The 17,630-nt window shown below is 37.6% G+C and overlaps 1 protein-coding gene across 1 annotated transcript; it reads right to left on the reverse strand.

Moving 5' to 3' along the window:
- Nucleotides 1-382: 382 nt before the first annotated feature.
- Nucleotides 383-14,325, reverse strand: LOC127625435 (ubiquitin-conjugating enzyme E2 R2). Its single transcript, XM_052100734.1, has 6 exons — nt 13,648-14,325; nt 11,320-11,524; nt 5,766-5,852; nt 5,282-5,379; nt 5,070-5,204; nt 383-1,833 (listed from the first exon to the last, which is right to left on the reverse strand). The coding sequence occupies exons 2-6, from the start codon at nt 11,494-11,496 to the stop codon at nt 1,578-1,580; spliced, it is 753 nt and encodes a 250-aa protein (XP_051956694.1). The 5' UTR covers nt 11,497-11,524; nt 13,648-14,325; the 3' UTR covers nt 383-1,577.
- Between the last annotated feature and the right edge of the window lie 3,305 nt (nt 14,326-17,630).

A 17,630-nucleotide genomic window follows, 5' to 3' on the forward strand; every position in this document is an offset into this window, starting at 1 on the left:
ACCTTAAAGGAGTTGTGTGCCTCATTGGATGATGGACACATCATATAAAACACATTAAAACACACAAGCATGCTCTCAAAAGCTATGGCCATGCTGTTTAGCCATGACCAAAGCAAAAATGCATACAATGGGATAAGAGGTCTCACTGGAGAGCGAAATGTCCTCAGAAGTCACTGATCTTAAACCCCAAGCTTTATAAACTCCTGCAACAAAGTCAAGACCCATGTAATACCGATGAAGAACAAAGAAATGGTAATGGTTTGGTTCAGCTGCTCAGACACACAAGACTCTCATACATGATCACTTATCATGAGAACGTTTACATTAAAAAAATAGCGAAGTATGAACCTTCAGCCAAAATCAGAGAATCAAATATGGGGGGTCAATAGTGGCGCATCATTATAATGACTTGAACAGTCTCATCGTAGTTTGTTGACCATTAAGATACAGCAGCTAAATCAAGGTGTGCTGGAAGTCATTTTTTATGCTATTGTCTATTAAGTACTTAATGGTTCAATAAGCTCAATCACAGAAGTGATTTGCCGGTTTGAGCTGCATTTAAGGTAACATTTAGTTACCTTAGTGAAGGTGAACTTCCGATGTTGATGGCTGGTCAAAATGATGACATTCAAATTTGATGAAAAAATAAGTTATGCATTTTCCATTCGTCCTCTCTTTAATACCTACCTGTATTTCTGAAAAATGCTCAACAATGAAATAGGAAATTAGGTAAGATAGTTGAGTGGCATTAGTGAAGCCCTATAAGGATAAGAAGACCGTTCCAGACAGTTGAAAATCTGGGCAATGAACAAAACATTCATTTGTTGGTGATGAAAGTGTCACCAGGTACAGATTAATGGCTGGCAAGCCTGTCATCTTTGACTCACCCTCATGTCCTCATGTCTAACTGTTGAACACAGAAGAAAAATGTAACTGCCGCATTGTGTTTGGTTTCGAGACATGAGAGAAGCAATGGCTTTTGGTATCTTTTAACGACTTACATTTTGGTCTAATCCTCACAGAAAATCACATGGCTTTGGAGTAGAGCATATGGACTTCATTTAAGAGGCTTTTATGGTGCTTTTTATTCTTTTTGGAGCTAAAAATCTTCTGGTCACTGTGCTTTCGTTGTATTAAAAACAGCGGCTCTGACATTCTTTAATCCTTCTCCTTTTATGTTCCACAACAGAGAGAAAGCCATATGGGTATAGAACAATGTGAGGGTGAGTAAATGATTACAGAATTTTAATTTTTGTGTAAACTAACCCTTCAATATATCTGAAATGTCTGTAAGGTGGTCTGACAAGCTTTGAATATCCAAAAGCCCTGAGGTTAAGAGGCAGGAGAAGTTGGGGAATTTTTGTGTTTTATGAGTCCAGAAAGATATCAGGGATCATACAGTGTACTTTACTGAGGAACTGTGAGGTGTGGTAAGGACAAAGATCTGACGTTTTCAAAACCGAAAAAGTGAAAAACAAAAGCTTAGCACAGGGAGAAGAGATAATCTGAAACATGAGGCTCTTGGGGTTAAGAATAGTGAGGGTGAAGGTCAGTGTCATGTAAACAGTGCAAGGAGGTCAAGACTCCTCGTTGCCAGAGTCGTCTTCATCGCCAAAACAGTCTCCGGCCATTTCTCCACCTATCCCGCCGGCCTCTGCCTCATCATCGTCATCGTCCTCTTCCTCGATATCATCGTCATACAGATCGTCGTAGAGCAGGTCGGAGCTACTGTCATGAGAAGGCACTTTGGTCTGGATGCAGTATTCAGCAAGTGTTGTCGGTACTTTCACTCCATCTCGCTCTGCATCGACCTTGGTGGACATCACCTGCTTCCTGTACAAAGACACAGATTCAGAAAGGTAAAAGGTCATGATATTTTTCACTAGCGTTTGCTTGCCCAAAGGAAATAAAGATATATTCAGAGCAGTGTGTCCTGAACTGCAGAAGAATGGTGCAATGGAAATGTGTTGGGCCAGAATTCGGCCTCAGTAAATGTTTAATCTAAATCACAGCCTAGTTGAATTGTACGACTACATTTTCTGAAGAAAATCTGAGAGGTGTTTGATGGTGCAAAATGGGTGTTCTGGATGGTTGCCAGTTACAGTATTTGCTATGTGTTAGCATGGTCAGAAATTAAGTGGGGATGGAGGCAAAAATGCCACCAAAAATGTCCTTGAAATACAAAACGTTAGGACAAATAAATGCCTTTTGAAAAGAATTCAACTGGTTTTAGTTCTTAATATTCTATTATACTCCTATCATACATATTATGGCATAATATATGAGTTAATAAATTGAGTAAAAAAATTACCAATCTTGAGAATTTGTTACAGCAGTTGTTAAATGTTTTATTTGACTTAAATGGAAGAGGCACAGTTTAAAGTAGGGATGCACCGAAATTTCGGCCGCCGAAAATGTTTGGCCGAAAATGGCACTTTCGGTTTTCGGCCGAAAGAGAAAAAAGGCCGAAAATATATACCTCCTCGCCCCGCCCCTCAGTGCTCAGATTTCAATCTGGATAGATCTAGCCCTTATCACAGCGCTACCAAACAAAGGCCGATCATGTCAGCGGTGTGGAAATTCTTCAAAGTTTCTGATAAGGACATCACATTTGCGATCTGCAGTGATTATTCTTTCAAGATATATATATACAGAATACAGCAAGAGATTCTACAGGAAAGCGCCCCGATCCACAGCAGTGCCACAACTAGCGCAGCTACATCACAACTTGAGACGTATAGCTGAACTACGCCAGAAGCGACAATCCCCTTGACTACGGTCGCATAAACAAAGACGGCTTTCATTTGCTTGCGCGGATTGCGCACAGGTATTTATCTGCCCAAGCACCAGCACAGAGAGTGAGAGACTGTTCAGTGCAGCATCTCATGTTCTTGATGAGCTTTCTGACAGGAGAGACTGTCAGAACATTTAGCAACTTTTGTTCTTGAAGAGAAACCTGTCACTTGTACTTAAATAGAAAGCGGTCCAATATGATGTGGATAGCAATTACATTCCACTTGTTCTTCACTCGAGGATACATCTGTCGTTTACAGTTGAGGTTGGATTTAGTTCAATTACTGCTGTTTTGCACAATCATTTTCACTTAAAGTGTACATACGTTTACATAAACAGAATAGAGCACTGATCTATATATATAATTATATATTATAGATATATAGATCAGTGGAATAGAGGCCCTCTGCCATTCTGTGTTCTGCCTTTTTGTTTTAATTAAAATTACTGTTGCATATTTAAACTTTTTGAAAGATGTCAGCTGAGTTCATTTCTTGACTGTTGTTTTGCATATAATAGTTTTCTAAAACTTTACATTATTTGGATAATTGTTAATAAAATCTGTAAAATTAGATTTTTACAGAACTGAATGAAGAATAATATTTAATAATGTTTTAATATATTTTTTGTCCAATTTTGGTGTGTTACTTTCAATAAAAGTGTGATTTATTTTATTGGTTTGTAGTTTTTCAATTCAGATTCATTAAATTCATGAAATTAATGAAAAAGTATAACATTAATACAATTATACACAAAAAATTCTTTTTTTTTCTTAAATAGGTTAAAAAAAAAAAAAGAAAAAAAAAAAGTAAATTTCGGTTTCGGTTTTCGGCCAAGTGCATCCTGGATTAAAAATTTTAATTTCGGTGCATCCCTAGTTTAAAGGACTGTTCAATACAAGTTAAGCTCAATCGACAGCATTTATCGATTACCGCAAAAATGTATATAGATATCATTACTCCTTTTCTTAAAAAAAATGTAATACAAACAATCTTTTATGTTAAAATAATTAATGTTTCAAAAGTTTAGTGACAAGACATAAACAATATGTGGGTAAACATAATTTTATTCAAGGACCCGAAAGCAGTTGCGGAACACAGACGATCGCTTCACGCTCATATTGCGGACGCGACAATCCTCTTGACTACTGGGGCATGAACAAAGATCGCTTTCCATTGCTTGCGTGGATTGCACGCAGGTATTTATCTGCCCAAGCACCAGCACAGAGAGAGAGACTATTCAGTGCAGCATCTCATGTTCTTGATGAGAAGAGGAACTGTCTCTCCTGCCAGAAAGCTGAGCAACTTTTGTTCTTGAAGAGAAACCTGCCACTTTTACTTAAATAGAAAGCAGTCCAATTTGCTGTGTGTATAGCAATTAGATTAATTTTTAGCCCTGCAAAACTTTGTTCTTCACTTGAGGATACATCTGTCGTTTACAGATTGAGGTTGGTTTTAGTTCTATTACTGCTGTTTTGCACAATAATTTTATATTAAAGTGGAAATACGTTTACATAATCAGAATAGAGGCCCTCTGCCGTTCTGTCTGTTGTTTTCATTAAAATGACTGTGTAGCATATTTAAACTTTTTGTATTTGCAAGATGCTAGCCTAGAGCTGCTAAGTTCATTACTTGACTGCTGTTTTGCATATCATTAGAGTTTTCTAGAACATTTATTGGATAATTGTAAAAAAAAATAAAATAAAATGTTAAATTTTATTGTTAAAGAACTGAATAAAGAATAATATATTTAATATTTTTATAATATATTTTCTGTCCAATTTTGGTGCGTTACTTTGAATAAAAGTGTGATCATTTTATTGATTTGTAATTTTTCAGTTCAGATTAATTAAATTCATGAAATTAATTAAAAAGTATAATATTAATACAATTATATATTTAAAAAAAACTATTTTAAAATGGGTATTAAAAAAAAAAAAAAATGTCATTTTCGGTTTTCGGCCAAGTGCATCGTGAATTTTCGGTTTCAGCCCAGAATTTTCATTTCGGTGCATCACTAGTGATAACATCCCACTAACCTTTTCTGTGCTAAGTTACAGCCAATTTTACAACTTCGTTACCATGATGATATGATGTCAACAAACCCTAAAACGACTGTAAAAATGACAATTTAAACAACATTGCAGCTCAAATAATACACAAGACATCTAGGTTGTATTAGTCACATGCATTTTAACTTTAACATGTAGTGAACGGAAGATTATTAAAATTCCTTTTTTTGTATAGATTTTCATTTCATTGACCAAGTTATGGTACCTTATAATTTCTGCATATTCTTTATCCTTGCCTTTGCTGTCCCTCCACTTGCGAAACATGACTGAGGCATCCACATTTGCAGGAGAAAAGGTGTTGGGTTCGTTCAGCAGTGAGATCACGCTCAACAAGATTGTTCTATGAACAAACACACACAAAGTCATTTTGGACGTTTTGAGATTGGACCGTAATTGTGTCTGCTTTGCCTGTAATACCTGACATTCTGTGTGGGGTTCCATCGCTCTGAGGGGAGCTCTCCACTCTGGGGGTCATCCACAGGAGGGTGGAGGATTGAAATACATACATCGCCATTCTGAGTTTGAGAGAGACAATAACAGCATACTTCCTATAAGGTTACTAACATAAGTTTCAAGCCAACATGACTAAAACAGGTTATTCAAAGAGACAAAATGTAGGGTCAGGTCTTGATTTTGTTTTTCCATCAGGAACTGATTGGATTGTGAAAAGTGGGGAGGGGAGGAGTTGAAAAATAAGGCGTGTTGATGCCATTTCAGAGGCAGAGCAAGTCGTTACATTTTTATGAAATATTATGAATACAAAAATAACATTTAAAAATGATAATCTTTCTAATAATTGTGCACATTAGGACCAGGACAGTATAAAGTAAAGAGGGTCCATTTTGATTTCATGTTGAATGGTGTTGATGTTGCTTTAAGTAAATAAAAAAGACATTTTCACCTCGTAGATGTTTGGATGCCACATCTTGGTGAGGAATCGGAAGGTCGGGGGAGAATATGGGTAGTCAATAGGAAATTTTATATGGGCCTGGGGAAAGAGATGAGAGAGACAAAATAAGAGACATGAAGCATTATTAGCTAGTATGTGGGCCACATTAAAGCTAGCAAATGAGCCGTTATAAATCAGCTCCAAATCTGGAAAGAAACATTAGGCTAAAAGCGTTTGTATACACATAGTCCTCATGAAGCTAAACATCATGTACTCTTCATCAGGTTTCCGATGAGGTGCCAAAAAATGAGTGTGCTTTACAAAATGCTGTAGTCTTCAACAGAGTCCTGTACTGAATGCAGTGTTGTTTTGCTTTATACTTTTTTACATTTATACATTTAGCAGTGTATTTAAGGTATTCTTTTTATCAGTTTGTGTGTTGCCATGCTCTACCAGTTAACAGAATCAGCTACAAGCACAGTAGAGTTTATGATTGTGATTCCATTGGTAATTACAGCTCTGAGTTTAGTTATTTTGATATTTGTGGTTATGACTGAGTACTGACTAGTGCATTTGACTGCAATGTTAACTGTGATAGTGATGTTGGTGTACTAATGGGTGTCTCTTCTCTGCATGGCACCTCATAACACTCTCCAGTGCTGTCGACTGCTGATTATGTGACAGACTATATGAACTGGCTTGTGCTCAAGTCTACACTGCAGCATGAGAGTGACTGAGTGAACGCAGACCTACAACTGATCTAATCTAACTACTCTGGCAGTAATCATTGGAGATTAATGGCAATAAACCAGATAGCTCTTTGTAGCTTGAAAGAAATGAGGACATTTTATGTACATTTATTTTATTTTAAAATGGAAGAAACAAATGTCATAAAACATTTAATATAGCAAAATTATATGAAATTCACTAGAGAGACACGTCTTGATAAAACACAAAGTTTGATTACATTTTTTCACATAGTGGGAGATGCTCACGCCTGCCTCTACACAGATAACATTGTCTTCTTTAAATCCTCTGGATCACCCTGTCCTTGCTTTGGTCAACCTTTCACCCACTTGGGGAGTTAGTGTTAGGTCACACATCCCACTACAGAATCCCTTGCTGCTCAGTTACATATGGAAGAGAAAATAAAATGGTGACAGACCAATATATTAGCCAGGCTGATAAATTGCCCTATACTTAGCCGTATTAGGATACAAAATTAAATTAAAAGCAATATTCGCTAACTGTGTCCACTTGGCTGGTTAACTTTTTTGCCAGTTCCAAAATCTACCAACCACCATTTTAGGAGATAACAAACAATCTCTGTTTTTACTTTTTGAGAATTCGGAGTTATTATTGTGTGAAATAATTGATATAAAATAAGTGCAGTTTAGTGTACGTGTAAAATATATGAAGGGTGTAGGAATGCTGAATCGTAGGGGGACTAACCCAATGGTGTGTCAGTCAAAACACCATCAGGGATGGATTCTGGTCCTGCGAGGGCCCGGGGCACCAGCTTCCTGGAGTCTAATGGATTACTTTAATGCGGTCTTTAAGTGATTTTTAAAGATTCGAAGTTCTGGACATCATTCACTTGCATTGTATGAACCTAAAGATGAGTAACCGAGATATTCTTCTAAAAAAAACGTTGTTTGTGTTCTGCAGAAGAAAGAAAATCATACTCCTCTTGAATGGCATGAGGGTGAATAAATGATTAGAGAATTTTCATTTTAGGGCGAACTTTCCCTTTTACATTTACATTTATGCATTTGGCATACGCTTTTATCCAAAGCGATTTACAGTGCAATTATTACAGGGACAATCCCCCTGGAGCAACCTGGAGTTAAGTGCCTTGCTCAAGGGCGCAACAGTGGCATCTTGGTGGTGCTGGGGCTTGAACCCCCGATCTTCTGGTCAGTAACCCTGAGCCTCAACCACTGAGCCACCACTGCCTATCCTTTTATGGAAATCATGTATACCTATTTTCTTACGATTTAAATATGAATAAATTATAATTAATAAATATTAAGCACACATGCACTGAAGGATGACAATTTGACAATAATCATCATAATTGTGACAAGTCCAAATACAGACAAATAAATAGTTAATCACAATTAGCTGATAACTAACAAATGGCACTTAAACTTTAGCAAATGGCCAGTGCTCTTTTTTTTTAAATTATTATTTATTTTTTCATGCAGAACATTTAAGGGGGGCTTTTCAGGCAGGGGACTTTCATTAAAACGTTTTAAAATAATAAAAATAAATCACAAAACAGGATCATCATACATTAACAAAACACACAGACACACATGCACACACTCATGCATAAGGAAGCGAAGTACAAATATATTAAAATGCATAATTGTTTGTGATATACGATTTTATAACAACCCAGATAGCAGATGTGCATCTCTGAGATATCTGTTATAGATCTTTTCATCTGGAAAGCATCACAATCTAATTAACATCTGCTAAACATCTTAAAAATATCAGATTTACAAACATTTTAAATCATAAACGTCTCAAAGACATCTGCTGGCATCCAGCATTATTTTATATGACTCATAACTTATGAGCGTCTTGCTGTGGATGTCACTTGAGTGTCGGCTGTGAGAGGTGGCTGTTAAAACTTACTGCTGCTGTTTCTGCCTCACAAATCCACTGATTTGCGCAGTGATGTCAGCGTAAATAAAACAACATGTTTGATGTACTGTGACATGACACCATTGTATGACAAATTCGACAAGCTGTCTCTCTACAGTACAATCTACTTAGCATTTCCCAACGATCTTTTCGCCTACAGTATGCACTGAATGTGTGTTGCTGTTTCCTGTGAGTGCTAATCGCCACCTCTCACAAGAGGAGACTGATCCACAGCTCTCAATATTGTGCTAAAAAGATTGTGTTCTCTTCAAGTGACCAGTGAGCTGCTTCTTTTACTGAAGAACTGACAAGATGTCAAGATGATCTGAATGTATTCATCACACTCAGCTGCATATCATTACAAATGCTGATTGTAATCCAAAGTGATTCTGTCACCAAGCGTTTTTCTCCTACACTATAAAATTACTAATGAAGTCAGAAAGCAGAGACACAACAGTCTACTTTTATGGAGCAATTACTTTACTCACTGAAAGCATTGCATTCTATGGCCTTGAGGGGATAGATACACAAAGTTACTCCATTAATCACCCATTTACAATTGTTTATGCTCACGCATTACTTCTGTTGTTATAACGGCCAGCTCCACATGACAGGGAATCAGAGATATAGAGTTGCGGTGAGTTGGTATGTTTGTCAACCCTCCACCATTCTTAATCGGCAAGTATACCATACCTCAAGAGACTGAGATCTCTGCAAAACAGTCGGCAGGTGTGACACCCTCAGCCAAAATGTTGTTGTTTTGAGTCTAGTAGTGTGACGCGACTTAAGGCGGGTGCAAACTGTATGATTTTGGACACGATTCTGCTGTCTGAGACAAATATTGGGAATCCTAACGGATTACTCTCGTCGCAGGGCAAAATCGGCAGTCTTACAACGTTCAGTGTGACATGTTCACAGGTGCACGATTAATAGCCTTTGCGATGATAATCAGCCTCTGACGAAATTTGGGCAGTGTCTGAAATTTAGCATCGTAGCAGTATAGTATGACTGCTATTACGACGGCCAGATGAGATATTCTGCTCATCTCTAGCACCCTAATAAACTTGGAAAGAAACCTGCTCCATGTTTGCTCCACCATAGCAACATTTGTGCCCAGTTATCACTCTACTCAAGCTCTTTCAATGTTTTTTCTTCTTTTCATTTTATATAAAACATTTTAATAAATAAGTAGAAAATACTTAGAGAAAAGTGTAACACGTCAGCAATATGAAAGCACTATTCTCTGAATTAAATAAATACAGAGTTTACAAAACGAAAATAAATAAATGACTGCGTTCTCATTTTTTTCTTTACATTTATCATGCATTTTCTTTACAACGTTATTTTAATTACTATTTTACTTTTAATACATTTACTTTAAACATTTGTAAACTTCTTTAGTTAAGATTCACACCACTACAATTTTATTTATAAATATATAAAATAAAATAGAAAGATTGAACAATTTATACTGGTAAGTATTTATGGGACGTTTTAATCCAAATCAGCAAATACAGTTGGATACAATTCTAGAAATCTACGTCATATTTGTGCATCATCCTTAGGGAATTTGCAAGCGTGAAATATAATCAGCCTTTATGAATTTTGTAAATTTTGCGTGGCCGATAAGGTACTAATCTAAAAGAGGAGAAAGACGTACTATAACCCACCTTTTTTATTTTCTCCAATGTGAACGGAGAAGTTTGTAACAAGTCTTTTTATTTCCACAATGAATATTTGCTTGTAGTAGTTCATTATCACTGTAGACTACATCCAGTACTCACATTCATTCTCAACATCTGTAATTTTCTGTATTTGTGATACAGTGTTATTATAGGCCTATTTGACAAAATCCAACTTTCTTGTAAATGTGAGTGTGGCAGGGCAGAGGGCGGGGCCGGGTCGTGATCCTACGCACCCGGTCCCGCCCTCCGCCCTGCCACAGTGAGCCTATGCTCGTGTTGGAGTGGTATTGGAGCAATGGAAATGCTGATGTCCTGACTTTCAGAAAGAGAAAAAAAAATGCTCCTCCGTGGTGGGCAAATTTCATCGTTCTGCTTCTATTCCGCAATGCTCCCGTAACTTGAGTCACGTTCACTGATCGGGACAATTGGGACCACAGTCAGCTACGATGTGTATCATGCAATCTGACATAATTTCACACAGTGTGCCATGGCGATATCAATGTGTTCATATCGTACAGTCTAACAAGCAACACTCGTAAAGGACTATTATAAATCGTACAGTGTGTGCCCGCCTTTAACTAGATATCAGCATTGCCCACTGGAAAACCCCTGTTGGTTGACCACCAGAATTACATTTTGATGCTTTTTTCCAGGGTGATGCTATGCTTTATGGTGTACTACAGTACTTTACATTAATTATATGGAGCAACAAAATTTCAAATTAAAACAATATGCATCTTCTAATCAGTATGATTTGCTAGTATAAACTCCCATCAAAAAAACATCCTCAAAGACTGTAACCTAATCCCCATTCAATCATGCAATGACATAAATCTGAGAGGAGGCTGTAATATTGAAGTACTAACAAGTATCGGTAACAATAAGCCACTAAGAAAAAGCAACAACAAGGGAATATAGTTGAAACTCACTGTCCTTCTTTTTTAGTGGTCACACTAAGATGTCATTACAATCTGTGCTAAAAATAGAGGTCTAGAGTATAAGGAACACACACCACTTGGGAAAGAAGAACCAGAGAGAACGAGACATGAGTGAATGATGTGGTGAGATAGATTTGAAAATTAAATTGAATTTGAAGACAGGACCTGATTGCTTGATCTTCTTCACACATCCTGGTAAAGTGATTTGTGAAAGCATTTGTGAACATTTGATGTCCCATTAATCTGCGCTCAAAACACCATGCCATACATTGTTACTCCCTAAAGATTTACCTTAAAGTAGCCACCTTCGTAGAGCGTGTTTGGGGGCCCAAAAATTGCCACCTCCCAGTTGTACAGGTCTGACTCCTCCACCAGAGTGATGCGGAAACCCTCCACTGGCTCCTCCTGCAGAGATTTCAACTCCAGCATCAGAGCTTTCTGGGAGCTCGGCATCTGCTGGTGTGCCATGACAGTCCCAATCCGTCAGAGGTACTATCTATTATAAAGATAAAGGGTTCAAGTTTTTCACAGCATAATGCATAATGTTATTTTTAATCATCCTAAATGACAACAATGATTCCTTAACTTTTTATCTTGCTGCTAATAATTGTTGGCATTAATGGTTATGGCATGTATATACAATGTGGATATCTGATGAAGTTGAGGATTAAGGTAAATAACCCCAAACTTCAAAGAACAAGACAAAATAATAACTACAATTACACTTTCTGAGAATCAACATACAATAAATATTGAAATACTTGCTTTGTGTGTATATAAATGAAAACAATACTCTTGCTAAAATAATTCCAGCCCTAGTGCAGATTTGATTTTGGTAACACTTTACAATAAGTGTCTACTTGTTAACATCATTAAATGCAATATGTATAATTAACTAACATTGAACTATATTTTTAACAACATTTATTAATCTTGGTTAATGTTAATTTATAAAAATATAAAAAAAATCACTTGACTTATAGCTCTTTTCTGTAATGTCTTAGGTGTGTGTGTGTGTGTGCATATATATATATACACACACACACACACACACACACACACACACACACATATATATGGCCAAACGATTTTGTTCTTATGGAAAGAAATGGGTACTTTTATTCACCAAAGTGACATTCAACTGATCACAATGTATAGTCAGGACATTACTAATGTGAAAAATTACTATTCAAAATGTTTTCATCAAAAAATCCTCCATATGCAGTAATGACAGCTTTGCAGATTATTGGCATTCCAGCGATCAGTTTGTCCAGATACTCCGGTGACCTTTCACCCCACACTTCCTGTAGCACTTGCCATAGATGTGGCTGTCTTGTCAGGCACTTCTCACACACCTTACAGTCTAGCTGATCCCACAAAAGCTCAATGTGGTTAAGATCCATAACACTCTTTTCCAATTATCTGTTGGCCAATGTCGTGTTTCTTTGCCCACTCTAACCTTTTCGTTTTGTTTTTCTGTTTCTAAAGTGGCTTTTTCTTTGCAATTCTTCCCATAAGACCTCCTGAGTCTTCTCTTTACTGCTGTACATGAAACTGGTGTTGAGCGGGTAGAATTCAATGAAGCTGTCAGCGGAGGACATGTGAGGAGTCTATTTCTCAAACTAGAGACTCTGATGTACTTATCCTCTTGTTTAGTTGTACAGCTGGTCTTCCACATCTCTTTCTGTCCTTGTTAGAGCCAGTTGTCCTTCATCTTTGAAGACTGTAGTGTACACCTTTGTATGAAATCTCCATATTTGGCAATGTCAAGCATTGTAAAGTCTTCATTCCTCAAACCATTGATTGACACGCAAGTTTCTAGAGAAAGCCGTTTCTTTTTTGCCATTTTTGACCTAATGTTGACCTTAAGACATGCCAGTCTACTGCATACTGTGGTAACTCAAAAACAAACACAAAGACGATGTTAAACTTCATTTAACAAACCAAATGGCTTTCAACTGTGTTTGATATAATGGCAAGTGATTTCTAGTACCAAATTAGCAATTAAGCATGATTACTCCAGGATAAGGTGTTGGAGTGATGGCTGCTGGAAATGGGGTCTGTCTAGATTCGATCAAAAATTACTTTTTTCAAATAGTGATGGTGCTGTTTTTTACATCAGTAATGTCCTGACTATACTTCGTGATCAGTTGAATGCCACGTTGGTGAATTAAAGTACCAATTTCATTCTGAAACAGCAAAATTATTCCAAACTTTTGGCCGCCAGTGTATGTATGTATATCTATATAATATATACACATACACTATATATGGAGGCTTTAATTAGTATATTATATTTGTATTAGTATGTGTTGATATTAACACTTAGGCCTACAAAGATTAATAATTGCTGTCAAAATATTGCTCAATTGTAGATAATTTTAATTATTGCAGTTAACTAATATTAATGAATAAAACATTATTGTAAAGTGTTACATTGATTTCAATATGCATTTTGAATAAATGCAAAGGCATTTGATAAATAAATATATTGCCAGTACATACTGAGATATTCATAAACGGATGCATACATCACAAATACGTAATAAAAAGGAAATAACATTTTGAACAATAGCTTGGTAAAAAGAACAAAATGTTTGTTTAACCACTGTGTATTACCTGCGGTGTTCCCCAGGAAATGTGATGCTTGGGTGCCTCAAACTTCCAGCTTCATGTAAATATTAATACGTGGCTGATATTTATTCATACCTTGGGGCCCAGAGGGGACCGTTAACCCTATTTCTCGTCTTGTTATTTCTCAAATATTGTAGTTTTTTTTCCCCTTAGACGTGAAGATAGCCAATCCTCAATGAAAGATACATATGTCTATTTATCACCCTCTAGACGCAATGGGGGGGGGAAATAACACTCGTTTTTTTTTCGATATCTGTTGCTGCCCGCAATGGAGTAAAAGGCGAGAGTTGGGAGGTCTACTAACCTAACGTCTAAAAAACTCTACAGCATGCAAAAAACAGATAAACAAACACTAATTTCCTTTTAAATGCTGCAGAATATGTTTGTCAAACCCTGTGGCTCGCTGTCATCACGCCGTTCCGTGTCTTCGGCCGCACAGCTGATCTGTTACTTGTTTACATTTGTTCTACCGCGAGGCTTCAACGCACCTTTAAAAAGCCTGTTTGCGCACTGCCAACTCTGCTTTTCCGTACGAACCAACTCGACAGAGAATTAAAGAAAGAGCATAGGTGTTATGGAACTGGAATATGGCGATTAATGTGTTCGCAAGAGAGAGCTATGAACGCAATCGACAGGTGATGAATTCTCTCGCTGTTCTGAATCGCTTCTACTGATGCTTCCGGTTATCACAGTGCGTGCGTGCCTGTACACGTCTGTGCGCGTGTGCGTCATGACGCACTCAACTGTAAACCATAGACTTGTTATTATTTGAGCTTCGTCAGTATCTTAAAGCATTGGAGAGTGTAAGGAACACCAAAGCAAAAAATAATATAGATTGTTGTAAAGCCTTGAAATATTATCCTTTTTAAGGATTTTTGTAGTTATTTTGTAATAAGAGATGTGTTTTTGATTGAATACCCCTATGTATATAGTTCTTAATTTTGTTGTTATTTATTATATTTATTTATTTGTATTAATATTATAATTTTTACTGATTTTCTTGCAATTCTTGGTAGAAGTCGACTATTTAATTAATGCTCTGAGAGTAATTGATAATCAAATATGTATGTCCTTTCTTATGTTATAATAAGATCTTTCCTGTGCCATGATTTAAATTTATACTCTTTTTTTAATTAATTCATTTATTTTTATTACTATTTATTTTTCACTTGTATTCTTCTTTTGTTGATTCTTTGCCTTTGTGAGTGAATATGTCTTTGAATTGTTCAATTTGTATGCTAATAAGTGGTTTATTGAACAAATAAATTTTGTACTGTTTTACATTTGTCAATAAAAAAAACAAAAATATTAGTTTATGAGTGGATATTGAACACTGCCATAGGTATCTATTAAATATTTCTGATATTTAAGGCATTATTGCTGATGTGATTTCCCAAATGCTGAGATGAAATAAGAAATAGCACAAAAGAAACTGAGAATCTTCCTCAAAGGCACTTTGAATAACAATCTAAATTTAGCTTTGCTTTTTTTCTTTTGCTTTTTTCTTCTATCCACTGTGGTAAATGAATTGTGTTGAGTTCAGGGGGTCATCCATGCCTGGCAGCAAAAATGAAAATTCTGTCATCGTTTACTAACTTACGTGTCGTTCAAAACCTGTATGACTTTCTATCTTCCATGGAACACAAGAGGAAGAATTTGGAAGAATGTTGACGCTGCTTTTAAAGAAAAGTGAGATTTTCAGTCCATAAAATTCTGCCCAAAATAAAATTTCCTTTTGTGTTCTATTGAAAAAAATAAAACTATATGGTATACGGTACTGGAACAACAAGAGGGTGAGCAAATGATCTTTGGCTGAACTATCCCTTTAACTATTTATCAACCAATCAAATATTATGGCTTTATCATGGGCCTGGAGCAGCACCCTTTTAGTTTTAAAGGTACACTCAGTAATTATTTATGTATGTCGTATTGGACTTAAACTAACATCTAGGGGCATGGATACAGCATCATTCAAGTTAATTTCTCAGTTACTGATGTCATTGTTGAAATTCACTATTCACTGGCAGCCATGAGTAATTTAAAGGTGCACTCAGTAATTGTTTTCTTCATTTAAAAAGTTTTACTTCTAAAGAAATTAATAGAAATTTTGAAACATATGTGTAAAATCATGAGCATTTATGTGAGATGAAGAGATCATCTTCATATCCCGTTGTGGCAGGGCGGGGCCGGGTCGTGATCCTACACACCCGGTCCCGTATTAGGCTAATTAAGCCTCTGTGAGGGATAAGGGTTGACTGCAGAGGATTGTGCGGGAGAGAAAGATCGATTACGGACATGTCTGTCATGTGTGTTTATGTTGTCTTTTAAGTTTATAATTAAACTATTATTTATATTGAAAAGCCGGTTCTCGCCTCCTCCTTTCCAATGATCCTTTACACTGGTGCCGAAAATCCGGGAAGGAGGAGGGATACGCCGTAGAAGAGTTCTCGCCACTACCGTCCACCCCAACGGAGCAGCCGCGGCCATCTGTCGGGGGACGATGAGCCCAGCCGCCTGAAAGAGGACGATGGCCGCCGACCGTGAGGGGAGAAGGGGCTCCTAACCGACCGCCTGGAGCGGTCAGGGCCGCTGCCAGGGGCGCAGGAGTCGCCTACTGGCCGCTGAAACGCAGCCGACCGCGAGCGGGGATGGGCTCACTGCCGACCGCCTGGAGCGGGAGAACCGCTGCCAGGGGCGGGGGAGACCCCTTCAGTTCCCCGAGAACGCGGCGGGGTGTTCCGTCCACCAGGGGCTGGAGGACTGCTTCTGATCCCCCCGGAGAGGTGCGGCTGTTGTCCGATAGAGGGTGGAGGAGTGGCTGAGGAACAAGCTGCGGCATATCGGAGAACTGGCGAGTAAGAGTTTTTTTTTTTTTCATCTCGCTCTCCTCTCTCTCTAACACTGTCGCTCTGCGTTGGCCTTTTTCCCTCTTTTAAATTTTACAGTGTTTTTTTGGGGGGTACTACACTGTTACAGGAAGAACCCCCCCCATTTTAATTATTTCTGTTTCCCTCCCCTTGTCCCCTCCCTCGTCCAGGTAGATGAGGATGACCTGCCGGCAGACTAGACTTAAAGCACGCCCTCCCCCAGGGAAAGGGGGTGTACTACTGGGGGGTAAACTACTGTGTTTGAATGATACAGCATCCATGCCACTAGGTGTCAGTGTAAGCCATACTTTGACATACTATAAAAAAAAATACTGAGTGCAACCAAAAGTCTTTCTAGCTGGTCCACTGGCGGCTATCTTTGGAACGTTCCCGGGAGACCATTTCTAGTCATGCCCCATATCTACTTGAATGGGGGAACACAGAAATCTCAAAAACAGTTGGTGAAGATTACGATCAAAGAACATATTTCAAATCAGCAGTAAAATCTGACAATGCTGGTATCATAAATTGTGCTTCTTTACCTCAGATTACATTAAAAACCACAATATTTCCGGCTTGTATAGCTAATGTGCATGAGCGTTCTCGAGATGATTGATAGGTGATTTCTGTATATGAAAGGTGATTGGCTTTTTACCTGTAAGGCGGGACTTCCTTTGTATATCCATTGACTATTGGGTACTAGAGCCTCTTGGTTGGGCGTTCCAATTTCTCCCACTCATTTCAACAGAAGTGGCCCATCTCTGCTAAATAAATAGTACCTGGTGCACCTTTAATCCATGACTTAGTTCGGATTTGCATACTAGACATACAGTATATGGCAGTATGCCATTCCAAACTTAGCCTATGACTGAAAATGTCAAATAACAGAGCGGTTACTGAGATTAGCTAGTAGTATTCAGCTAGTCATGTGATTCAAACATGGCAGACCCCTTGTGGAGACCCTCTGCATGTAGAATATAAGATTTCTGATCTGACTGAAGTCTTTAGCTCATGTGAGCGCCTATGATTATACATACGGTATGTTTCAAAAGTATCATTGATTTCTTTAGAAGTAAAACTTTTCAATGAGGAAAATATAAC

Source organism: Xyrauchen texanus, chromosome 31 (genome assembly GCF_025860055.1).
Source record: "Xyrauchen texanus isolate HMW12.3.18 chromosome 31, RBS_HiC_50CHRs, whole genome shotgun sequence".
NCBI lineage: Eukaryota > Metazoa > Chordata > Actinopteri > Cypriniformes > Catostomidae > Xyrauchen > Xyrauchen texanus.

Excerpts from the sequence above, each read along its gene's own strand:
- LOC127625435 (XM_052100734.1), bottom strand. The coding sequence starts at position 11,496 with ATGGCACACCAGCAGATGCCGAGCTCCCAGAAAGCTCTGATGCTGGAG. Across the intron at positions 5,853-11,319 it reads ACGAAGGTGGCTACTTTAAG|GCCCATATAAAATTTCCTAT; the intron begins GTAAATCTTTAG and ends CTCTTTCCCCAG. Across the intron at positions 5,205-5,281 it reads AACCCCACACAGAATGTCAG|AACAATCTTGTTGAGCGTGA; the intron begins GTATTACAGGCA and ends GTTTGTTCATAG.